Here is a 27,646-nt window from a genome sequence, read left to right on the forward strand (position 1 = left end):
CAGAGAACTACCAGAATAACGAGTTATACTGTAATACGATATGAATATTATGAGATAACCTAAAAATTATGATTATTCTAATTCCAACGCTATATTACTACGACCGCATTCTATCGGAGGGAGAAAACCGAAACAACGAGACCCCTGTCCCCTATTTAATATTATACACTATAGGCACGTTAAGTGCTATAACCTACAACATTAGGGGTAGTTTTTTTTTTATGATCGGATATAGTCGTTTATTTATCAGGACGAACGCATAAGGTCGTAAATGATCGAAATACACGACCGTAAAGCGCACGGCACAGATGGTTTATTTGGACGTATACTTTATAATTGGTGCAGGTCTTCGTGAACGGAATGTTATGATGACCACGACGAAAAATATTCTGATTTAACATTGAAATGGTGTTACTGAACCGTAAAAACTCGTAGTCCCGGGTCGTTGTGTGTTATATGTGGGTAGGGGTGGGGGGGAAAGAAATAACAACAAAACGAATGGAGTGAATGTCAATATTGTTTTTATAGTTGTTGAGTTCATCTCATGATAAAAAACGCGGGGGGTTAGTCATCACGGACGTTATACATAACAAGAATGATAGTATAATTTTGTCGTCTTAACGTTGCAACATTGTTGCTAGGGTAGCGGCGGCGGGGCGCGTCTCACTGGGTCACTGTGAAACGGTTGATCGGCGGGGAGGTTGGGGTAAAATACGCGCGTGGTTGGCAGCAATGTATCTCGGTGAGGCATGTGTTTCTTCCCACCTTTCCACGGTCGAAAACAATAACACTGATTTGGCGAACGTTCACGTTTGGAGTCTTTCCGTTTTTTCTCTCCTCGCACCGTCCGCAAAGATTTCGTATGGTTTCCACAGCCGTTGCTGCCGCTATCGACAATTCCCAGACATTTGGGATTACCATCGAACGCACACATACAGACACGGCGTGACTAACCCCTTACGACCGGGCGTCGATCTTATGGAATTGAAACATTTCTACTGACTTCGCGCAAACGGACATATAGTATCTAGTAATTGATTGAATAATATTAATACAAGTAATAGTTATTAGGTGTTTATTAAACCTATATACAATATACGAGAGCACTATGGCAGATCCGGTAGAATCAAAAAGCATTGCAGACGACGTGATCGGGACACCTGGTGATAAGAGAAAGATGTCATCAGACATGAGCCCAGAACAGACCAACGTCATAAAAAAACTAAAAGAGATCAAAACTCAACCGGGTAAGTAATTGATGAACATATTCTAATAATCAACGGAATGTTCACTTTCAAACTTATATTAATTGGTTCATTTATATTTTCAGACACACTGTGCCAGTGCCCCCAGAAATGTTCAGAACGTGTACCACAGCGATCCAAGGATGAGCTGTTTAAAATTTTTATAGAAATGGATAGCGAAGATGTTCAAAATAAATTTTTACAGAAGTTTATTGAAGCTCGACCTGTTGCCAATCGGTTGTTCAGTAAAGAGACCACAGCTAATGGTAAACTATTAAGAAGGATTCATTGCAAGTACAGAATACCTTCTTTCGTATCGGAGGATTTTATGTCAAGTAAGTTATAGACAATAATTTTGTAAAAACAGTATACTTTACAAATAAGCCTAGTAGGTATATTTGAATAAAGAAGAATAAATAACATATATGTATTAAGTAATTTGGTAGTTCAACCTAGATAATACTTAGATCTAACAAATTAATTTATATCAACTAAACCTATTTTTTTTATGAAATTAACAAAAATTATGAGTATTATTTATTTTATAAATGTATTTAAATGTACCTATTTTTCACATATTATAAACTTATCAGTAATTTTATAGTTGCTGTGTCACAATATAATTTTATAAAATCTTCAATAATTTTTTTTTATTTATCAAATATTAATTACTAAATAAGTCATTATTATTAATTTACATATATATTGTAATAAAGTTTGAAAAACTAACGTAATGTATTTAAACATATTTTACAGACATAAATTGTGATTCTGACAAAGATGAAGAATCAGACTTTGATGAAACATCTTCAGTGGCGTCTTTGGATTCCAAAGAAGAGAATGACAAGTCATTAGAAAGTGATTCAACCGAGACATCCAGAAAGTCATTAAGTCGTTATAACTGTGTTGATGTTTGTCAAAAAGCATTTCTTAATCTGTTTGGTTTATCAGATAAACGTTTAAAAACTGTTAGAGAGTTATTGATAATTAAAGCACGTCAAAAGCACATGAAACGTATGATGGAAAAGGAGGAAAATCAAATAGAAGTATCCTTAGCTAAGGATCTTGCACAGGGTTGTTTGCCATTGATGGCACTTTTTAACAAAGAAGATAGTAAGAAAGTATCTGATCAGTTGATGACTGCTATTAGCAATGACATAAATTTAGTAAATAACTTTTTTTGCAATCAGCTATGGAAACCAGAGTACATTAACCAAAAGCCATCTGAATGAGTATAAATTACTTTTAATAAAATATATCTTGATGATTTTTAAATGTAATTGATTGGATTAGTATCTTGTTAAAATCAATAGTCTGGTACTACTTTATTACAAATCCAATTCAATATTGTTCTGAATTCAGGGGATTATACTTAATGTAAATTTTTATAATATTGTACTAGTTTAATAAATGTCAGTTGACTAGGGTTGTTAATATATCTATATTTTCTAACTATTCTATGTTTTTAAATACTTATTTTGATGTTATACCTAATAAAATAAGTAATGTTGTATTGTCTGACAATATATTTTTTTAAAGTTAAACAATTATATATTATTAAAATCTATGTACAAGAACAAATAAACAAAAATACAAAATTTTAAGTTTTAAGTTTATTATTATTATTATACATATTTTTATAGTATAAAAAACATAAAATTAGGATTGGCTCTTGGTTTATATTATTATTATTATTATAATGTTTAATGTTAACAAAAAATAAACCTTATTAAATAGTACAAAGCTAAGTAAATAGGCGACACAACTATAGAGCATTACATTAAGTTTTTGTTTAACTTAATATTTTATTAAGGTGTCTAAATTATGTTATACATTGAATTGCAGATAATATGTTATAAATTTAAATGAATAAAGAATGGTAAATTTATTCTGTACCTACATCTAGAAATTAAGAATTTAGTATTCCTTTTTATTAGATTTTAAGATTAGAAGCCTCCATTACTAATGTACGAATTCATTTTGTCCGAATAACATTATATTATTGTCAGTATTTATTTTTTTTTTTTTTATTATTATTTTTTTTTTTTTGTATACATCTAATTATGCATTGTATGGATCCATTTTTGTTGTTGTTTTTTTATATTGGTACTTTAATTATTCTAAGGAAGATGATACCAAATCCACATTAATTATGGTGGTCTTAATTATACCAAACACCCAACAACTATTCATTGTAAAATGGGTTACATCGTTTTATATATTATATACATTTTTACTTTTTAACTATATTTTTACAAAAACTACTATTATTTTTACATGTAAACTATAATTCAAGATCCAAATTAGATTATAAGATGTATTAATTACTTGTGACGAATTTATAATAGTAACTAGTAATATATTGAAACTATATTTTATAAAATATTTTCAAAACCAATGCTACTTTAAATGTATAGTTTTATAAATTTAAATTTGTTTAAAACATATTTTTCAAAGATATATTTTTTCACAAGTATTAATATAATTAAATGGAATACCTACCAATATTTTATAAGACCCCAAACCAAATAAATGAACAATATTAATTTGATCTTTGTTTTTTTTTTTATTCCTATTATTATAAATACATATAGACAAATATCTCTGGTAGAATAAATTTATTGATGAAATTAATAGATTCTGAAGGTAAGTAATGATTTTATAGAATTGTAATATCCAAACAAAGCTGTTTAATTTTGATAATAAAATAATTATAAAAAATAAAATAAAATAGCATTTATAATTCAAATAATATACATGTTATATTGTTATCTGTTTAATACAATTAGGTATGACAATTTTAAATTAAATATTATAAATGACAAAAAATGTACAAATAAATCATTTGATTATTTGAACTCATTAGTTTAGCATATCGAATAAATTTAAAATAATTTAATAACCAAATAGAACAGTGGTTGGTATGTAACTTCATAAATTTAATTTTATTGCAATCATTTGTAAGTATATGGTTTTCAAATTGTATATTAGTTTTTAAGAAAATGTATTCGACAACCTATATTGTATTGATCTTTAAAACTAGACAATTTATGTATCTATATAAAACTATTACAAACAATGTAATTAAATAAAAATAATTTGTGTTTGTTAATTTCAAAATATTACTATATTCATTAGAAGTAGGTACACTTTAACATATTTATATAATTAGATGAAAAGATTTTTTATATATTTTTTCCACAAACTAGTATTTTTTGATCAAATATAAAAAAAAACAATTTATTTTAAAAATTTACAATAAAAAACCAAATCCCTTCTCAAGATTTGAGCATCAAACAGAATAATTTATAACGAAAATAAACCTTTAAATAATACACATCATACCTAGGTGTAACAGAAGATTAAACACATTTAAACCCATGATAAGTCTACATACAGTGGTGTTAAATCATTTTTGTTTATGTGTTATTCTTATTTATTTTTATAAACATTTTATTACGTAACATCATCATTTTTTATTTTTCATAATACACAAAAATATGTCCATAATTCATTAATTTTATATTTTGATATGTTACAGTTCAAATTGGTTTGTACCTACTCTTAGACATAATTAATAAAGTAAAAATATAATAATTTAATATGTGTACTCACCATTTCCAATTTTTGAAAGTATTGTCTAAAAAATGTTAAAGGCCTTTCTGGTTTTACAATACATAGCTGAACAATACAGTCTTTTAAAATTTGTTGAATGTTATGTCGTTGAACGTACAATTCACAGTCATCGACATTTAAATCATCATAAACGTTGGATGTCATCTTGAGGTTGTTTATTTATTATGAACACAGTTTAAACAAACATTAAATAACAGTTTAATTGATGGAATTTGTGCACAATTTTTAAGTTTATGGTAGCATTTAAATAATATATTGCTTGAGAAATTACATCCAATAGAAACTTTCAAATGATAAAAACAAATAAACCAGTATATAAGTTCCTTCGCTTAATAATATTAATTTTAGTATGAGCTAATTTTTAATTTTTGTATTTTACTATTGCTTAAAAAAATATAATAAATCAGTATGAAAATTAGTTTAAATGACACAATGTTAGAATATTAAATATTTGTAACTGATTGACATTTATCTATTTAGTTTAGGAAAGGGTTATCAAATAATTTATATAACCCCGTACTATGATAACGAGCGCGTTGTGCTTACAACGTACTGATAATGCACACAGATATTTCTGTGATAATGCATGAGTACGGTTTAAGATAACATTATCTCCAACCACGGTTACGACGTAATTTCATCATTTTTACATTAAAGTTACGCCATAACACGGTGAGGTTATGCCATTGGTTTTTGTCCTCCTTGGCTAAAACAGTACCGTGTGATATATAAACATTAAACATGTGATGGTTTTGTCAGTTGTCGAGCTTTGGTGTATTGGTGTTTGCCGTCCGGTGCTTGGTAGGCATTTGTTATTTTGTTGTTTTTGCCTGACCGTGTAAACTTTTGAAGATTATTGTCAGTTGCCACTTACCAGCCAGTCGCCGGTCGTGTACCCAGTCAATAATAACAAATTGGAGTGACGGAGTGCAACACTATTGAGTAATAACTTTCATACTTTACGGTTTTTTTTTTTTTATAATTATTATTCAATGGTTTTTCATTGATATTTGTTTTTGGTATTTACATAGGTTAGGTGTACATACGTTGTAGGAGACCCGGTATTAACTGTCGAGCTGTTGGTTCAAGTGGGGTACGTTATTATTATTTTGTTGCATCAGCATCATTAATGAAATACAATTAATATCTTAATGTAGCCAATGTTGACCGAACGGGAGTATAGTTTAATCAAATCATGTCAGTAACGTGAAACAATGTGGTTTGTCGACAGTGATAACTGTTGGGCATTGGTGACATTGAACTGTTGCTGTTGATGTTGGATGTGAAGAACAAGCAGATTATACCATGACGAGCTTCACTGAAGGAGGTCTGAACAAGCGACTGAAAGAACTGAACTCGTCTCAGCAGAGTATACAGACTCTATCTCTTTGGTTGATCCACCATAGAAAGTATGCTCATACTGTTGTCAAGATTTGGTCTAAAGAAATATTGACAGGTAAAAAACATCAGTAGAATTAAGTATGTTTAGGTAAAGACGTTAGCATTGTTCAGTCAGGTTAAATTACATTATAACAATTTCAAATACATATTATATTAATTGTACTTGATATGCCTACTGAACAATACCTTGATTACAATAATAAATAAAACACATTAAATGTTTTATTTTTGCTGTTGATTGACGTATTATAAAAAAGTAAATAAACCCAATTGAAAGTACTTATTTTCTAAAAAAAAAAAAACATATATAATATATTATATATACACATAAAATAGTTATAAGGCAATACGTCTACTTATTTTTAATAGCTTCCTAAGAAATATTATATTTTAAGTACTTAAAAGAATAAAATATAGGTAAAATAAATACCTTTTAGTTGGGTTATACTTTACTGTAAAGGATATTTGCTACCTATGGTCATAGTAGTTATTGTTCATTTTTATATAAAAGTATTACTAAATGAGTTAATTACGTTTCATTGAAACTAAGAATACCTATATCAATGTTAAGAAATAAATTGATAATATTGTTTTTAGTTTAACAAAAATTATAATATTAGGTACTACCTACGTATAGTACTAATAGTTATTTAAGTTTTAGCTCAAACAATTATTTATATATATATTTTCAATTTATATGTAGATAATCAGATAATTTATATAAATTGTATGAGTTTGTTGGATGTAAGAATGATTTTGAATATATATAATTCCCATTAAAGGGATTGGAAGCAGCGGTTTTCTGTCTTTGTCTAGTACACGTGTAACATAGGATTTTAGATGTATTCTATTTTCAACATACCAATTGATATAATTAAGCGATAAGAATTATGAAAACAAGTATAAATTTGTTGTCGAGTCGTCAAAATTGAAGTATGTCAATTTAATTATTAGTCTTTTTTAATGTATTGTTTTTAGAATTTTGGGGGGAATATCAAACATGTGAGAAAATTGATCTAAAGTAGGCTTGACAACAAATGCATATCTGTTTTCGTAATTCTTATCACTTCCTTATATCAATCCGTACGTTGGAAATAGAATACGTCTATAATCCTGTGTACACGTTTGATAGACAAAGACAGAAAATCGCCGCTTACGATTCACTTAACCATATTTATTCATAGATACATTTATTATATTGTAAATATACAAATTTAAGTAAAATTGATTTAAGCGTTTTTCCATTACTGAATGAGGAATTTAATATTACTCTGATAATAGGTACATATTATAATCTATTTAAAAAATATGTATTGAAGTGAGTAGTTTTCTAATCCATAAATATACGTCAATTCTGTTTTTTTTTATTATATAAATGTATTGGTGAAATTCTAATTTACAATTATGGTTGATGACTTGCAATGTCTATTCAAGATTGTAAGATATAATATTTATTTTTCTGAAAATAAATTTTATTTACAGCATGTAGCAATGTAGCATGTGTGGTATTCTGCACTAATGAGTATAGAAAATATCTAAATATTTTTGTAGTAAAATTATTGTAACATAATTTGTATATTTTAAATGATACAAAAAAAAAAACATCTATAAATTATAATATTATACATACAATAATGTAAAATAATACCTCGTATAAGTTTGGTCATTTAAGAACAATTCACAATAGTTACTAATGTGAATAATGAATGTGTTCACTCTCAAAATACTATGTATGATGTATGATTTATGTGTTATTTTTTATATTTCTAATAAAAGAAAAATATTGTCCCAAGCATTTTATCTTGATAAAAAAATTATTTGTTCCAGGCTCAGAATCCAAACAATTGACTTTAATGTACTTGGCTAATGATGTTATTCAGAATAGTAAAAAGAAAGGTCCTGAGTATGGACTAGAATTTGGCAAAGAACTAGCCAAAGCATTTAAGCAAATATCTTTAAATAACTGTTCTTCCAAGACCAGGCAGAATTTGACACGGCTGTTGAATATATGGGAAGAAAGAGGTGTTTACAGTAAAACTCAAATAGACGAATTTAAGGACGCTTTTGGTATAATATTTTGATAATGTTTAGCAGTCAATTCTAATTAACTTAATTGTTCATATTATTTCTAGGTAATGAAACAGTAAAAAATTCTACTGAGGAACCACCAATTAAAAAAGTAAAACATTCACATAATCATAAACCAAAGAAGACAAAATCTCAAAATAATGGCATAAAGAAAGATAAAGAAATTGTTATTGAAGTGGATGGTACCAAAGAATTGCATGTGACTTTATCTCCTAAAACTCCTGTCAATGATCCTCCTGAACCAGAAGAATTAATTAAAGCTTTAAATGTACATAGATGAGTTATTTATTGAAATATTTATAGAAAAAAAAAAAACAAAATATTTGAAATCAAATTATTGAAATATTGATTTACATATTTTCTCTATGTTGTAATCTTATTTTATGAAGTTTATACTATATTTGTCCATACTGTAAAACTGATTTGATTTATGAAAAGCATCAATTGAATACATATATACTATTTATATTTTATAAATACTGAATAATCTTAAATTAAATGAAAAAAAATATTTTTAAAAAATCTCAAAAGATCATCATTCATAATCTTAACTTCCTATTAAAAACTATAACTTATTTGTTATGAAAATTAATATTTTATTTAGATAGTGGAAATTAAATATCATAACATAAAAATGTTAATATGTAAACCAAAAATGCATATTTGAAAGTTGGTTTTTAATGTTACAATATGCCCCCTTATTTTTTATTTGCTTAAAAAAATATATTTTAATTTAATGTAAATGATTTAATATTTTTATTTAATCCAAAGTTAAAATTAATTTTGGAATATAGTAATGTTATTAAATTTATGATGTAGGTACTTATAAATATTGTATACAGCTAACTAATTTATAAGCTTTTAAATTGTATGACAAAAAATGTGAATTAGTAGTTGATACCAAATAACATTTTGGTTTTCAACACTCATCTCATTTTAAATTTTATTTTCATTAAATACCTTCATTAATTCATTACTCAAAATTTGATTTAAAAAAATTAGTTTTGTATGCATAAATATAGTAAAAAAATTTACTTCAATTTTTTTTTCATCAAACATGCAATTAGTAATTTATATATGTTACATAACAATTTATTTCACTATACTTGAAAATTTAAATTTTTTAAAATAATTATGTACTTTGACTTATAGGATTTAGAAAATGCCCCTTCGTGTGATGCGGTTGTACGAGAACGAATTTCTAAACTTCCTCCAGAAATTGCTGATGTCAGTTTACTCTCTCAGTTAAAAGGTTATTATTGCTTTGTATTAACTTGTTCAGTTCTAAAAAAAGTGTATAGTTAAACATATGTGTAAATTGTTTATTTTCTGTAATATATTATTGGAATTCATTATGTTTTTAAGATTTGAATTTATAAGAAAAATTGTATTTTATTTCTAAATTCTATATTTTGTGTTAACATTTCCTTCATTATTCCAACCATTTCAATTATAATATTGTGTACATATTGAAATTAAAATATATTATTAATTGTATTGTTACATAGTAAGTAGATATCCCATAACATGTATTTATTGCAAACAGTGGAATTCGTGTTATCTTACAGTTTTAATAACTTGAAATCCCTTATGTAATTGTGCTTATTTATTTATGGCAGGTATGACTAGTAGTTTATATTCTCCTTTATTATAATAATAGTGCAATTTTACTCTAAAATACTGTTTTTAACAATTCATACTTGTCTAAACTAATGAGCATAAATTATAATAATTTAATTAACACTTATTATATATTTAGTAATTGGTCTATATTATTAAGAATGTTTGATTTTTGTTTTATTATATTTAGGTAAAGATGAAGGTGAAGAACTTTTACGTAAAGTAAATGATGCTGTTGCATTGTTGACCGATTATAACACTAGACTGGTGTGTGAAATGGAAGACCGCAAGAAGGTCTCTTCTATGTTGCACGATTTCATTCAATCTCAAAGAGACCTTATTGACCAAGCAGAACAAAGATTACAGGCAAGTTATAGTCATATATATATATATTTTTATTTTATAAGCTTTTATAGCTGATGATAAAGCATTTGCTAATTATAATTCGTTAAAGATGATTTTTAATATTCAAGTAGGTATCTTCATGACCTCTTAATCAATAAATGTTATATTATGGTTAAAAATATGATTGACCATTATTTATTTCACCATCATATATTGTTATATAAGCATAAATCTACATAATTTACTTAACTTTGATAAAACGAAATTTAATCAATAAACTATTTTTTACAAAAAAAAAAAATACATAATTCTTTATTATGAAGATGTCATACCTAGTACTAGCTACTAGCCACTAGGATATTCGCCTTATGCTGTCCATCTTATAAACGTACAACATACCAAATTTACGTTCAGTAAAACCAATTTTGTGATGTTAATTTTAATATTTGAGTTAAGTCAAACTTAAATATAAGAATATAAATTTAAGGTATCTTTTAGATCTCCTACGTATCGTAGTTTTTTATTGAAATTTTATTTTTTCGGTGACTTATAAGGATTTATGACTAGTATTTTACGTTGTTAAAACTTACTTTAAAATTAAAAAAGTAAAATGTAAAATCAATAATACTAACAACACAAAATGGGTTTTATATGTTGTACGTTTACATGACAGAGACAACACGTGCGTTTATGATGTCTTCTTAAAATCTACATTAGAATAATATAAATCGTAAATGTTTCTGTTACTACCTGCTTATTCTCGATGTTCAGTATTTCGCGATCAAAAAATATATTAAAGCACTCATATGAGTGTTGAGTACTAAAATATTATAAATATTGTCCTAATACATTCAATATTTGTTAAAAATACGAAACACGTGAATTAAAGCTTCATTACTAAATTGTTACCTACAGAATTATATTTTAAACACACTGTGTGAACACACATTTATTACCGAAGCCATGCAGGTTGTAGTTTCTAAGGAGACTGTTTTAGTTGATATTTTTGTTGGTTCTCTAGAAAACAATTTATTCGTAAGGAACGTGCTCTTTCGAGTACAAATATATTTATTTTTATGGTAAGCACTTCCTAGGGTCTATATTATGTGAGATGGGATTTCTTTATGTAATTCGTCATGGTAGTTTTGATGGTCTTAAACGTGCTATTGTGTAAGCATATTTTTTTTTTATACTTTTCATTGAAACGACCTCAAGGTCTTTATCAATGCTCATCACAAGTAGGTAGTAGGGAGATCATGTGATTTATTTATCTATGTGTGTATCTCTATACACATGATATTACTCCCCTTCTACAAGAGGTGACGTGTGCGGTCTTCACTCCCTGTGGAGTGGTACCTAGTTGGAAACCGGATGGCGCAATCGGACGACAGCACGGGAAATTGGTGGTTGCATGAACCACACATTTTTTGCACATTTTTTTGAATCGAACCGACAACCGTGTGAGTCACAGTCAACTGCGTGACCATTGCGCCACTCCGGTCCAAAAGCATAACTACCAACATTATATTATGTAGTGATAATACAAACGTTGCTGACTGTAAGACGGGCAAACATTTGTTTGGCTCTTTATAATGAGGGCATGATTTCAATCTTACATACGGTAGTTGCTTTCTGTTTGTAAACGTGTGTCGAACCCGGGGTAGAAATCCGTCGTAAAGCTAGTATGATATGTATTTTTATTCACTATAAGAATGAAATATTCAGTATGTGTTTGAAAAATAAATAATATTTGTAAATATTATAATGATACTGAGCTAAGCTTACCATAATTACTATATACATATAGTAAAATGAAACGAGATTAGTTATTCTGCATGTATAACGTTTCTGAATGAAAATTAATTAAGAGAACATTGTACTCGCATGTGTTGTCTCCGTCTTACACACGAATGACATGGCAAATTTTCGTTCGCCAGTTTCAAAAGTATGCTGTTAGTTTTGATATTAGAGTGAATTCACTTATTATATAATTTAAAGGTAAGATTATCATCTAGGGCCCCACGTAGCCTTTTATTGATATTGTTATTTTTAAGTAACTTATGATCATTTTAAAATGTAGTTTCAAAAAGGTCATAACTTACTTAAAAATAACAATATCAATAAAAGGCTACGTAGGGCCCTAGATGATAATCTTACCTTTAAATTATATAATAAGTGAATTCACTCTAATATCAAAACTAACAGCATACTTTTGAAACTGGCGAATGAAAATTTGCTATGTCATACGTGTGTAAGACGGAGACAACACATTCGGGTACAACGTACTCTTAATAAAAACTTCAACAACTATAGGCAAAATAAATTAAAAATGTTTATTGTTTTGAGATATAAATATTATGCAAATAAATATATTATTTTAAATTTGTATTGAGCAGGTGAACTTGAAAGTTAAAATTACAAAATAAGTATAAACTGCAAATTAATATAAAACGTATTTTTTTTTTTTTTTTTAATTAACGTTTTCGATATCAAATTTCACATAAAATTGTTTAAACTATAGTTTTACTGATTTTGAAAACTATATTACATTATACTATATACCTATTTAAAAGTCATATTATATTTTTTAACTATTTTTTAATTTAATTAATTTAAATAATCGTAATATTATTCTTTACACAAATTTATCGGTCATTATTATGTGAATTGTAATTGTATTGAAGACTGAAGTATTAAGGTAAATTCAATCGTGGTAATTATTTATTTTTAAATTTAAAATCTCTGTAATCACATGAATATAGTCAATGAAATTATGACTATTTTCGTTAAATTAATAGTATTTCATTATAATAGAAAAATATGATGAATAATAATTTTACAACAATTTCTTTTTTTGCATTAGTAGCAGGATAATCTTTTTATTATAATTTGGATCATTTAGTTTAATTTTAATCTAATTATATAGGTTTGATAGGTTTAATATTAAAATTATTCCGATCATTGATTAACAATAATATATTGTGGGGTACCTATAAGTTATAAGTTATAACTTATAACTATCAATATTATACTTATCGTACATTGGCTTTTAAGATAAATGTAAGAAATTGCATAAAATATCGATTATTTTCGTTAGAACTATTTAAGTTTTCGAAAACTATCAAGTCACCAATATCTATGGTCAGATAAATCATCGATAAGACCAAACTTTTGTGGAGTAATATTACATCGAAAACATGTATTTTAAGGTTGTGTATATAGGCTTTCAATATGGGTATATTCTATTTTATAGTTTATAAAACCCTTCGGTGTGAACCAAAATTCTGGGTTCATTCTTGTTTCTATAGTGTAGTTCAATTTTTTTTTCTAGTACTATTTTCAAAATATTTCGTCAACAGCGTATTTAATATGGCGCAAAAATATAATATATAATTACGGCGGAATTCATTTGGATGCATAATCAATATTAATTGGTATTATTTACGTTTCAGGAATACCAAGGTAAACTTCAAAAAGTTTGCCAAGTCCGACAAGAGGTTAACACGCACTTACAAAATCTACCGGATTTAGCACAATTGCCCAGTGTTAAAGGCGGCCTCGCTCCTCTTCCGTCAGCGGGCGATTTGTTCACAGTGGGTTGATGACTATTTTGGCTGTACCTTATCACTTACCCTGGTCAAATATGTGTCTAGGATTACGCACGCTCATCCCAAGTGTTATGAGTTACATAAAAACGTGTTTGAATCTAAAAACATGACTCCCTGGTTATAATGTGTATTAGTTAAATTGTATTATGTAAAATAATATGGCATTTGATAATAATTTTCTTATTATTAATCATTACACGATTTCAATATTTTTATTAAGTCTATATCATATATTTTAATGTAATGTATTTTACAGTTCTCAAAGTGTATAATTATATGTTATAATTAATATTAAATTTGTCATTAAAAAAAAAAAAAGTTTTTATGGTAACAACTATTGCGTTATTTTTGATCGAATGTATAACTACTATTTGGTAACGATGATCACGGGTATGAGGGTTGAAGTTATTATGAAGTATAAAATATAAACATGGCTGGTAAAACTCGTTTGTCATGGACAGTTTTTCGGAACTGAATTGATTGTTATTTAGAAACTATTTCATGGACAGTAATTGAATCTTAACATATCCCCTTAAAAAAAAAAAAATTGTGGACACGTTTAGGATTGCGGCAGGCGCTGGAGTTCAATGGAACGAGTACTGTTGCACTGGCGGACCGCACCATTTAGCGATAAACTCCAATGTCTGTTTTACGGCCGACGATTGAACTGTTTTCGATACGGTCATCACTTTGGTCCAGTCGTCCTTGATGGCCATCCTTCCGTTCTCGAAGGTCACCGCGTTACTCTTTTTTGTATCGATCACTGGCCATCCAGACACGACGCACACGGGATACGTGCCCCCATCCGGTGTCGTCAGGTTCGACGGGTAAAGCTTTCTCTGATCAAACGGCAAACTCTGCAAACCGACAATAGTAACACGCGACATCAGTACATTACGTATTTTATAATAGGTGTAGTAGGTGTTCTTGTTTGTGCAATGTGAATATTATATAATAGTTTTTGGGGTTGACATTGATTTGGACTTGATCTGAAAACAGTTGTGTGCTGTCTATTTTATATAGGTAATCATTACCTAGCTTGCAGGATACAATTTTCCTCCAGGGAAAATTTCAAAATTTAATAATTGCTTAATCAGTTAGTATATGTGGTTGAGTTATCGTTGTGTTATAGCGAACATGCTATAAAGTATTATTATCTACAATAGCATTTTGCATCATAATAAAACATTTTAATTTAAAAAACATAATATTACTATAACTATATTTTGTAATTTTAAATGATATGAAATACGCGCGATATTAAATTATATACAGTTAAATAAATCCCAGGGGTGTAATGGTCCCTTTCTACTTTCTCCTACAGCTGGTAGCCTGCCTATATATGTCACGTGGCAACCATATCCACTAATGCTAATACATATTATAGTTAAAAATAACCTATGAATGTTATTTAAAAAGAAAAAACACAAGAAGTTAATAAATAAATTTAGTATACCTCGCAGTGGCGTTATTTTAGATTTTTAACGAAGAGGTCGAACAATTTAAATTAAAATATTAAGCACATTACGATGATACTGAAAAACGAAAAATATAAAATAAAATAAATCAACCATCAGAGGTTTCTTATAAATAGAGTTGTTGTTAAAATTTTAGAATAAAAATTATTGTGTCAGCTGATAAATACTAGCGTTAAAATGAAAAGAGTATCTAGGTAAGTAAACGAATAAAATTATATGCAATTATAATATTATTTATATTGTACATATGCTCGTTTGTATATCTTCGTAAATACCTACTTACTAAATATGTAGTGTGTATAATATGTATGTCTTCATTCGACAGTAAAAGGAGAATAATCAGCAGGTTATATTTCTTCACACAACAAATACAGACACCACTTTCATTAAATCATATAGGTATACGAACACACGCTAGATATTCGAACTAAACTTTACTATAGTAAAGTTTGACTGTCCACCGTCGTATGACCTGTACTATTTTTGTATGTACAATCTAATAGGTAATCGATTAAAATAACACGTATTTAGTTAAATATATTATTATACTAACGCTTATTAAACACTAAATGTGTTGTTTATTATTGAGGTATAATTTAAAAAAATTACGGACTCGATATTAAAAAAAAAATTATTAGAATTTAATTTATGACAGGTAACGACTATACTATATTACTATAAAATACAAATATTTAAAGTGTCTAAAAAACATAATGGACGATTTAAAATAAAATTTGTTTTGATATTCTGCCCAATAACGCGCTTGCTCTTTTGAAAGGTCTTACTCGTCTGTCAACTACCCTAAGTGGCCCATGTGAGCAATCCGTCAGAAGCCTTTGAAATTTGATGATCTAGCCCTTTCAGTCACGTAGGATATCGTTTGAACCAGATTATTATTATTTTATTTATTATGTGTGTATGACATACAATGTAATAATGATACATAGGTAAGTAAGGTATACATTATACAATATACCTACATATTAAATATAATAATATTAATTTTTCTCAAAATTATAAAAATAGCTAAGTATATTTTTTCATCAAAAAATATAGCTTATACTGAGGACTGGTTTTAAAATTGGTCAAGGGAAAATTTCCATCTTTTCACTTCACCCTAAAATTACGTCGCTGGTTTTTGCATAATATAACATTTTGAGGATTTTTATAGCACATTTCATCATTTTATACGTTGATGCACCGTTAATAAATTGTTTTAACAAGCTAAAACTATTTATACAGTTAATATATTGTGATATGCCTACTTAACGTAGCATTGACTACACCGAAAGTGGAATTAATGTCCATAGACGTGATTGTAAATAACAAAAAAATAGATTCTATTGAAACGTTTAATGTAAGTGTCATTTTTATTTTATTATATCTTATTTATCTGTTTCTGGATAATGTTATAATCCCAGCTGCAGTTATGAATCAAAATTCCTACTGCTTCCTACTAGTTGAAATTATTTTTTAGCATAATTGATTGTAAATATGTCCCATAAAAAATTAACTGCGTATAAGCTAAGTATATACTAATTTAAAACATAATTAGAATTAAATTGATAGGTGGTAGTTATCAGTCGTGTACCTACATATACAGTGAAGTTAGCTTAAGGAAATACCTATATAATAGCATAATAATTAATAATACAATATAAATTATAGTATTATGTACATTTTTTTTTTTTATATAAATTAATATTCACCAATAATTAACTTCAATTAATTATAATCATGTTAGCTATATGCCACCATTTATCAACTGGGTATAGGTACCTAATTATTTACTATTTATAGTATCTACTGTTTAATATTATGAGCACATTTAATCGATCATTTACATTTTATACTGCTGACGGATTATTATATGATTTTAAATAATAATTATTTTAAAAGTAAAAATTAATTTTTTCGTTATGTTTTGACGTATATTAAATAGTATTATTACATGCCTGTAATTTAAAGCCTTAAGTCATTAAAAATAATATTTTTTTAAAAAAAGTTATATTTTACTATTTTTAATCGAACGTTTTTAAGTTTATATAATTTTGAATCATAGCGCATACAATTTTAAATTTCTTACTCTGAAGAAAATAACCTAACCCAAATTGACTTTATAATGAAACTACTACACTGAAACCGAAATAGCTGAATCCAATCTGCCACACGCAGATGGTAGATTCTTCATTCCAGTCAAATTTGTCCACAAAACAATAAGTATACCGACACTGATGATTTGCCCGTGAACTGATATTGGACCGAGGTCGTACGACCTATGTCAAATTGATACAGAGCGCCGTATTTTATATTTTTCGAGCGAAGACTGGTAATACAGCCAATTTAGTACATATTTTAAATTACATATTACAACAATATAGTTCATACTGCTGTAAAAAAAAAAAAAAAAAAGAAATATACAAATATTTAAAATATTAAATACAAAAGACCTTTATCAACCCTTCAAGTAGGAAACAAAAGTATACACCTATTATATACTATGTAATTATTACGATAACATTAAATACCATTAAAAACATTTTAATTAATTTTTATGACTATATCGCGATTAACAATGACATTTTGTAAGAGTTTCGGGTAATTTACTCTGGATTCTTACATTTTACTTATACAGGTAATAGCTATAACTACCTACTCAGTTTTCGGAAAGTTCAATTGACAATTGAATTCGTCCGTGTTCACTTTATTTTATTAAGGTACACGTCCATCATGTTTACGTGCTCAGAAGATGTCAGTGCAATATTTGTTTTCTTTCTCAGACCCACGTGCATCATAGATAAAACGCATTCAAGCTAAATCGTTTGTATGCTCTTTGAATAACCATAGAGAAAAACTATCTTTGACAAAAATTATAATGAATATTATTTTATAAAGCTTAAGATTTTGGTTTTATATTGAATTATTATGTTATGTAAAAAATAAAAATAAATAAATAAATAATGAAAATTAAATGTATGATTCAGTATTTAGACAAATCAATATGTCATACCATCGATAATGTATTATTGTCTTTATATTTTCTATAATAGGCGATATTAAATTATAATCAGTAATATATAAGAATACATGTTATGTATTTTTCTTGTATTTATATATTATTCAATCTATACTACTTTGCGCAGTTTTTGATAACAGGTAATAATAAACATGATTGATTTTGAAAAATGAGTCACCCACTAATGACACTTAAGAGTATGGATATACCTAATTTATTTATATTTAATAAATTTAATAAATTATTTAATATTATTATTATTATATAATTATTTAAATTAAAAAAAATTAATCAAATTAGTATATTTATAAGGACGCCATGGGATCTATATGCCTATAAATATGGCTGTAAATTTATATACCGACTATATGTTGTGACTTGGATTTAACTGATTTAAGTGTTCGTAAACCATATTTAGATAGGTAGGTAGATTATAATATTATGTTATGTACCTATGTTAATATGTATTTCAATTGTTTATTTTTTTTTTTAGAACGTATATTACTATTTATTGTTTACGAATTACGTTTATTTATTATTTGTATAAATGTTTAAATTTATTATTTTATTTTATCGGTATATTATGTATTATTATTCTATGAAATTGTACATATATTATACATGTATGATACAAGCTTCAGTTGAGTATAAAATTATTCGAACCTTTATATCTGGTATTCCCTTAGCTGAGCAATAAAATATTATCATGAACATAAATATACATACAAAATCAAGCATAGGGGTGGATAATTAAATATTTTACGTGAGCGTAAAGTACGTTTCATGTAATTATTTCAAAGGATAATAATTATTGTCATCGTCAGCAGATCAATGAATAATATTATAATACTTGTAAACTTAAGTAGGCATCTCTACAATAAAGTTATTTTAATTTCTAACTTTTTTAACTTTACCTAATTATTAAAGTTTAATTAATTAATATTTCTTGGCGTAAGAAAAAATATAAATTAACATTTTTATAATAATTCACTATTGACGATATAGCATATATATATATATAAATTAAATATTGTTAATTTTACACTGTAAAGTTAAACACTTCTTCTCATCAAATTATTAATGATTGAGAGAGTATAATTTATTACGTAACATTACAATATTATAATGGAGGTAGGTATATAATAAACAAGCATTAACAAGCATTTTTCATATATAATTGTATACGTATAAAATATAATTAAATACAAGTATAAAAATTAAAAATTAAAAAAATATAATATTGAATATAATAATCGTATAACCTGATTTATAGGTACTATTGTATTAAATATTAATTACATTTTAATTATTCGTATGAAAAGGAACTTACATTACACAAATGATCTACGCTACAATCGCGTGTTTAGGTATTTTTTTATATTGTCATAGAGTGGTTCCAAATTGTTAAGAAAATTTATCAAAGACACAGTTTTGTGGGGAGTCTTCAATTCAACCATAGATGCAAATAGAAGGATTGAAGCCTTGAGGGGATTAAGTGTTCAAATATATACTGGAAAATAAAATTAGTCACAAAGTACGTATAGTATATTCAATGACGCCAACAATTGGCTAACAACGAATATTAATAGATAGGTATGCTGCAAGATTATTTCTCAAATTTTGGTACTCCGAAAATTGAAAAACATGTTAAAAATATATTAAAGAGTATTATTTTGTATTACAAATATTATTATTTGTATATTTAAAACAAGCAATTGAATAAAAAAAAATATATATGTGTATACCTAGTAATTATATAAATGAATGTAAATTTAAATATCTATTATGATTCAATCACAAATATACCGACTTATACCTACGTTTCTCTACTATAATATTTAAAGATGTTCGAGAGGAGTAAAGAAAAATATGGTTTTACAACATTTGACATTTGATTTACAGATAACACGATAATGACGTATACGCAGTAAGTGTCAAATAGTGTTTAAAATACTCATCAGTCATCGTAGTATAATAAATAATGATAATTATGTCATCATTACTTTATTTTTATTTAGGTTCACAAAGTCACATATACTGCATTTGTTGCGGTAAAATGTTGCTGGACACAGTTTATCTCTAACACGGCAGCATCAGTGCACCGCGCCGTAAAGGAAACATATAAATTTAACAACCCAACAGCACCTTTTTTACTTCTTTATAATCAATAACTCGTGCAACTATCGTGTTAGTATGTATAATTAATTGTAACAAGTGACAAATGTATCATGATATTATATATTGGATATCAATGTTGGGGGGGGGGGGATCCGGACTTACCGTAAATACACTGCTATAATATTGTTACGTTCCTCGTGTGATTTTTTGTTGTAATATTATATAATTATGTATTGATTGTTTTAAACATGTATTTAACGGGACATTCTTTTAAATAAGGATGTAATTTGAAATTTATACAAAAAATGTAAAAATACCAACAAAATTGTGTAAAATAGTTTTAGTGTTTTTTTCCGAATACCCAATGTATTATGTATCTAAATACGTTTCTTACGCGCTTCTAAATACACATATAATTTATATTATTATATTATTACTATAACTATTACATATTATATTTTATTACCTTTACAATCTAATAATATTAAGTACATAGTGTACACTTTTTCTATGCTATACGTACTATCACGAAAATGGAATTTATGAAAATTGTACTTATAATCAATAATCATGTATACATATTATAGTGTACACGTATATATTATTATATATAGGTATGCACAACAATGGCAACTACAATTTAAAACTTACGAACAGAACGGGTTGGCGTTTGAATTTCAGTAGGCGAATCGTTGCATCTGTAGTGCGAATGGCAAATTCCCAAGAGCAAAAAAAGGAAATTGATGTACATTCCTATCTTTGTTTTTTGTTTTTCAGAAAAGTTCAAAAGTACTATCTACTTTTCGCCATTTCAATTTTGATGAGAATTTAATCGTATTTTGTTCCGGTTATTATTTTCACCAACAGTATAGTACTTAGTATAATACTAGTTAGTATAAATACTTAACGATGACTTTTCGATTGGTTTTTTATTAGGTAGCTAGTTAGGTAAGTACGTACTTTACATACCTATGTGTACAAGTATATAACTACAGTATCTATTTGCTATTCTTTTACCAATTAATAATACTTAAGTAAAAGTTTTATTTTTTGATTATAATTCATATTTTACCATTATTTTGGTCGTTAAATAACATTACAACAATAATTCTGTTGTTTTACATCAGTTTAAAAGTATAAAAAACTCTGTTTGAGCCTATTTTTATTAAAAAAAAAAAAATAGTGGCTTAGTGGAAGTACTCATATAGTATACATAATATAGATATATTTTAGATATTTTACGAGGTAAAATTTTATAACTCTCAACTAAATACACAGGACGATAAAAACCTTTTACAACTATTTATACAAGGTGAATTATGGAGTTTTTCTTTAACCTTTAAGCCTTAAAGCGAAACAGAATAGTTTACTAGTCCATCCTGTAAAAGTAGTATTTTTATAGTATTTTTTTAAAACTTAATAGTTAATTTAATGTTGTTAAGGAAAAATTACCTTTAAAAGAAACATTTACAACCACCTAGGGGTACTACAATAATTAAACTTTTATATTTAATATTTAATTTATTTGGTTTTATTTATATGAAGGGAAATTTAGTGAGACGTTTTTAATATTGTTGTGCACTTCAATAATATTTCAGATTGAATAAAAGTAAATTTAAAAAAAAAAACGTATATTTTTGTATGAAATCTAGTACCTATCGCTTAGCAACGTCCATAACAACATTTGTATATTTTTGTATTATAATAACGATTTACATATTGATTAAACAATCTCTCTTTAAAGACTAAAATATATTTTTAATGATTTTTGTTTAGCTGTATAAATGTATAGATATTAGATACAATATAGAATTTTAGATACATTCAGAGTACAATAAATAGCTTGTTTTGTGAAATTTGAAATTCAATTTAGTTTAAATAATTTTTCTGACTTTAGATAATAATATATTGTATAATAATTTAAATATTTTATTAATTAGTTTAATCCATTTTTTAAAAGAAAATTTAATTCAAATATTAATTGTACATATTATTCCTAACTAATATGAACAAGTGAAACAAAACACGGAAATTAAAATTCATATATATGTATAATGTTACTGGAATGGATAATAATTTAGGAATTGTCATGATTTTCTAATCATTGTTGACAATGACTGGAAAGGATAGGCAATGCTGCATATTTCGCAGTTTTATCAACATTTCGCTATTATTTAGGTAATTTTATAAACCCGTATCAAAATAAATATATTAAACAGCTTTATCGGTATTCGATGATCGGTCTGATTATGGAAATAGATACCTATATATAATATATATATATATATTATATAGTAAAGGGTCAACCCTGTTTTATATTATCGTTTTTATTGCATAAACTTAGAATAAAATTGAAAAGTGTTAAATATGTAAATGTTACAGTACTATTTGTGTATCGAATTAGTAAATAGAGAAGTGTTAATAGTTATGCTTAATAATTTCTGTTCAAAATGGATTTAAATGATATGCAATTACAATTTGATTATAAATGTGTTTTCTGTAAATTTATTATAGATTATGTAATTTTAACTTTTATAGATCATATAGGTAGTAGTTTACAATGCAACAATACGGATAATAAAATATAAAATAATATTCATGTTACATATAAACAAAACAAAACAAAAAAATCAATGAAATAAAGAATATAAAAGAATAAGATTATAATTTATTCTAAATAAAAGGTACCTATTCGTATTATATAGGTATTATTCGATTTTTAATTTTATTATCAATGCCTTCTTTTATAAATAATTATTATCAATAACTAGTTATTGACATTAATTCTTTCAATTTATAATCACAGTATGCAAATAAATCTTTTAAGTGAAATTGTAATATTCGTGTAAAAATTCAAAATAATTTGTGATGAAATTAAAATAAATTTATCACAAATTAACAATTTAACTATTTTTTTTTTTTTTTTTTTTGATAATATCAATTAAAATGTTTTAATCTCTCATACATGCGATATACTTTAATATGTATGTTTCAATATATTGTAAATTGTAATTGTATACTAACATTTATTCAGGTGGTGAAAAACTGTAATTCATATCAACCCATAAATTTTAATCATTAATTTTTCCTCAAGACATTCTTCTGCGCATATATTTTTTAATTTTTTTTTTTATTTATTCGATTACAATTGAATTTTAAGGTTTACGGCTCATGAGATCGATACCCATCCGAATGCGTGACATTAGACCTTATTAAAAAAAAAGAAGTAAAACGATTTTTGAATGGCGGAGACAATACGACGATTGTCGTACTTTGGACACTGACAGCCAGCCGACTTACATACCGAGTTTTTATAGACCACTTTAATATTATTGCCTTTATTTCGTTTTTCCTATTTATTTTTTCTCTTAACAAATTATTATTAAACAGAGCATGATGTTATTTCGTATGGGAAAAACTTCGCGTGACACGACAAATTGTTTTATAAATTAATATAGTATTAAAAATGCATAAGTATCACTCAAAACTGATCCAATATACAGTATAGGCAACTATGTTTTATATGCCCAATAACCTTATATTGTAATACAGTTTGCTGTGATAGCTATGGTTATTAAAATACACATTTTGACAAAATTAATTTCAATCCATAAAGAAACTGACTCAATATGGATGTATTAAAATCAAATATTTTAAAATTTTAATTATATTATTGTTATTTTATTTATTTAATATAAACAGGTGAGACCCTTTGTTAAAAAAATTAAAATACACATATAATTAAACTTTAAATTAAGTACAAAGTAGACCAACTCAGTCAATTGTAAGTTTAGGACCACGATAACAGATAAATGTAATTTAAAAAAAACAAACTACCTCTAGGTAGTTAATGCATAATAATAATCATTGCTATTTTGGCCAAATGTTGTTGCAAAAGCCGAAGGTATCATAACAACTCTTAATTCAATCTAAAATCATTGGGTTGAGTTCTACATATAAGACTTCACATATTGTTATAATATTATATATAAAATAATTAAAATATTACGATATGATTATTCTGTAAATTTAAAATAAAAAATAAATTTAAAAATGATTAAACATTGATTCGCAGAGATTCATTTTGAAAAGACAAAGTTTTTATTTAGAATACCATTAGTATATGTATACAGTTTAAAAAATCTAAATATCATACAATATGATACGTAAAGTATTAAATGTACTGAATTGAAAATCTCAACCTCATAGATAATAATTAATACACTAAGTGATAGTATACGAACACAAATTTAATATTATACGAGTTTTGTTTTTTCACCTGACTGACGTCTCGGTCCATGGCATTTGTTAGAATCCATTCCCTGACTTGTTCATGTTGTTCGTTTTCAACGTGCATGGTTTGCGGTAGTGGTACGTTGGTTGGGAAGTCTGTGCCTTGCAAGTCTGTGTCGTCGATAAGCTCGTTTTGTCCGTCTGCTATGGCATCCGTTATGTCCAAATAATGGTTTAGGAAAACGAATGCCTCCGCATTACGGTTACCGTCCTGAAATGGAACGAATACATTTAAAGCGCATTGAGACGGGGAACATGTTTCGTATATTAAATAATTTTAATAATATAGTCATTGCGAGTTAACAAGTCGAATGAAGATGGTACGTCACAATTATGATAATTATAATGATAGTGATAATAATAATTATAATATGTGGCGTGTACAGTGCTAATAAGTATACCTGTATACAATATTTTTTAATTTAATGTATTTTTTGTTATAACTACAGCATTATGGCCGTAAAAAAGAAATGTTTTCAGTATAAAAAGGTATAGTTTAAACTTGAGTTACTGAAACTTACAGCTTAAAATTAACGTGATTTTTATTAGCGGAATCTATTTCCTATATTAAAAATGTATGACGGAATCTATGAAATCCTAAGAGTTTAACACTGAAGATATTAATTGGTTTAGAAATAAAGAAACTTAAAAAACAATATTCAAACATTTTTACACTTTATTGTAGGTATTACAATTTTGATTATTGGAATGTATTTTTTTTTCCATTTTGGGACCCAAAAACTTTTTGGATCTTTGGTGGTGTAGGTGTTTTCTAACTTAACCTATATGCAGCTCATTAATAAATTAAAAATGAAAGGTAGGAATAATAAATGTTGAGAATTAATATCGATAATATTATGAAATTAAATCAATCATTTATTTTTTGAAATCTTGATTATTTTAGTCTTAACTAATTGGCTACCTATTTAAAATTGTTTAGTTGAAACTCAAAATAATAATTTTTTACCATCGTTTTCAGGCTTACATAATATTTTATTGGCACAAATTGTGCATTTTTAATAAAATAATATAAAATTACCTTTTGTAGTTTGACTATAATATATTAATATAGAATATATATATAGGGTATATATTATTTCAATCGAATACCTTTTTTGCTCTTGATTTTTGTTATTTAGTTTATTGTATGCTTTCTTTTTTTGAGACAGCTTCATTAAAATATTTTGTAAATTAAAAAAAAATCTATTTTTAATGTATTACGTGTACTGCGTTTATTAATATAATATTTATGAAGATTACCTATTTAATAATAAATAAATGAATGTTGGTGTGCAAAGAGTATTGAAGATGAGTGCTTAAATTGCATTTTAAAACAGCGTGCCGATTAATTAGTGGACCTTTAAGGGAAATTAGATGAACATCATCGGTTAAAATCGGCCGTTGTTATTTTAGACACGAAACGGATAACGATCGCATACAGAATACTGTACCGTGAACTATATACATACACCTATATAATACATATTTATATATTATATAATATACTCCGCTTATTATTATTATTACCAACCAACTCATCTACATTGTTTTCAAACGTACACGAATATTATATTATACAATACGTACACAGTACCTATTATTATACGCCACGTAGCCAATTTGTTGGTGCTAAATGCGCGGGGATTAATACTATTATTTATTCAAGAAAATTACGTTTTCAGAGAGGGGACAACGTCTTTTGACTCGTAAAGTCGGGAGTTTTATGCAAAGAGATGATGTATCATAGAAAATAACATTCCATTGTGTTACGCATAAAGTAGGTAGGTAAATAAGTGAGCGTTACCGATCGTATCTCTTGCGCAGTCGTTTTTATTTTAGTAACCTTTCAACCTATGTAGAGCGACACACCCTTCGCTGTGTTGTCCATGAGCTAATTTATATTTTTACCCACCTAAATACGTACGTAAGTTACAAGTTTGTTTTTTTAATTTTTACTGATGGGAGTGAATAATAAGTGTTATAATAAACATATCTAATTTAGAACCATACATGGTTATTTGGAGGTAAAACATTTGAACTCATTTGATACTAATAAATTATGAATGATTTTTTTAAAACAGTTTTTAGAACTTTCTTTTAGAATATTTAAATATAATACGCTATTTTAATTTTAGGATAGTTGTTTTATATAAGGTTCAATATTATGATTTGTATGAAAGACGAGCTATAAATTAATAAATATTTATCTCATATCTGAATTTTTATCCGTTGAAATTAATATATAATTTTATAACAAACACGTATTTTTACTAACAAAAACTGAAAGATAATATTCAATATTCATGTCTATTTTTCGTTATGATAGTTATACGATACAATATGTGAAATGTGAAATAGCTGTCAAATATAGATACTTGATAGTGAAATGGATAAATAAATTAAGATATGAAATTTATTTAGTCACGGTACCTAACCACCTAGTCAAATAATATTGTATTGGTCGTCTTTAAAATGGTTTAAATATTTCTTAAATTTTTGTTTAATATTTTTTATGATGATAAATTTTTATAAGATATTATATTTCTAAACATTATTTACATATTTTATTACATATTGTTTACAAATAATATTATGCAAATAAGACGAAATATATTATAAGCATTGTATTTTTATTTGTCAACATCTTTGAATCGATTACGAGTTTTCGAGTTTCGTTAAAAATTATCACCCAATGGCTTATTATTATTTTTTATTATATAGCCAAAATTCAACAAATCTGGATTAGCTCCGTTATTTGCAATCAAAAATGATCATATTTAAAATTTTTTACGGTTATAT

General features: G+C 26.5%; 4 protein-coding genes across 5 annotated transcripts in view; 2 read left to right on the forward strand and 2 right to left on the reverse strand.

Moving 5' to 3' along the window:
- The window catches only part of LOC114125316 (cAMP-dependent protein kinase type I regulatory subunit), a 71,579-nt gene extending 66,300 nt beyond the window's left edge, over nt 1-5,279 (reverse strand). Inside the window, exon 1 of the mRNA XM_027988914.2 lies at nt 4,860-5,279. Within this exon, the coding sequence (XP_027844715.1) occupies nt 4,860-5,024 (165 nt within the window). The 5' untranslated portion in view covers nt 5,025-5,279. The remainder of the gene's footprint in view (nt 1-4,859) is intronic.
- LOC114125318 (uncharacterized) lies at nt 752-3,791 on the forward strand. Its single transcript, XM_027988918.2, has 3 exons — nt 752-1,247; nt 1,331-1,579; nt 2,001-3,791. The coding sequence occupies exons 1-3, from the start codon at nt 1,109-1,111 to the stop codon at nt 2,474-2,476; spliced, it is 864 nt and encodes a 287-aa protein (XP_027844719.1). The 5' UTR covers nt 752-1,108; the 3' UTR covers nt 2,477-3,791.
- A 315-nt stretch (nt 5,280-5,594) lies between the features above and the next one.
- LOC114121298 (regulation of nuclear pre-mRNA domain-containing protein 1B) lies at nt 5,595-14,276 on the forward strand. The gene is made up of 8 exons (XM_027983562.2): nt 5,595-5,822; nt 5,912-5,973; nt 6,038-6,336; nt 8,109-8,348; nt 8,414-8,637; nt 9,522-9,621; nt 10,180-10,355; nt 13,787-14,276. Exons 3-8 carry the CDS (start codon nt 6,186-6,188, stop codon nt 13,934-13,936), a joined length of 1,041 nt encoding a protein of 346 aa, XP_027839363.2. The 5' UTR covers nt 5,595-5,822; nt 5,912-5,973; nt 6,038-6,185; the 3' UTR covers nt 13,937-14,276.
- A 140-nt stretch (nt 14,277-14,416) lies between these two features.
- The window catches only part of LOC114121297 (intraflagellar transport protein 172 homolog), an 84,996-nt gene continuing 71,766 nt past the window's right edge, over nt 14,417-27,646 (reverse strand). For both annotated transcript variants that reach the window (XM_027983559.2, XM_027983561.2), the window contains 2 exons: nt 24,834-25,058; nt 14,417-14,799 (listed from right to left, as the gene is read on the reverse strand). In XM_027983559.2, coding sequence (XP_027839360.1) covers nt 14,527-14,799; nt 24,834-25,058 — 498 coding nt within the window. In that variant the 3' untranslated portion in view covers nt 14,417-14,526. The remainder of the gene's footprint in view (nt 14,800-24,833; nt 25,059-27,646) is intronic.

The sequence above is a fragment of the Aphis gossypii genome, chromosome 1 (genome assembly GCF_020184175.1).
Source record: "Aphis gossypii isolate Hap1 chromosome 1, ASM2018417v2, whole genome shotgun sequence".
NCBI lineage: Eukaryota > Metazoa > Arthropoda > Insecta > Hemiptera > Aphididae > Aphis > Aphis gossypii.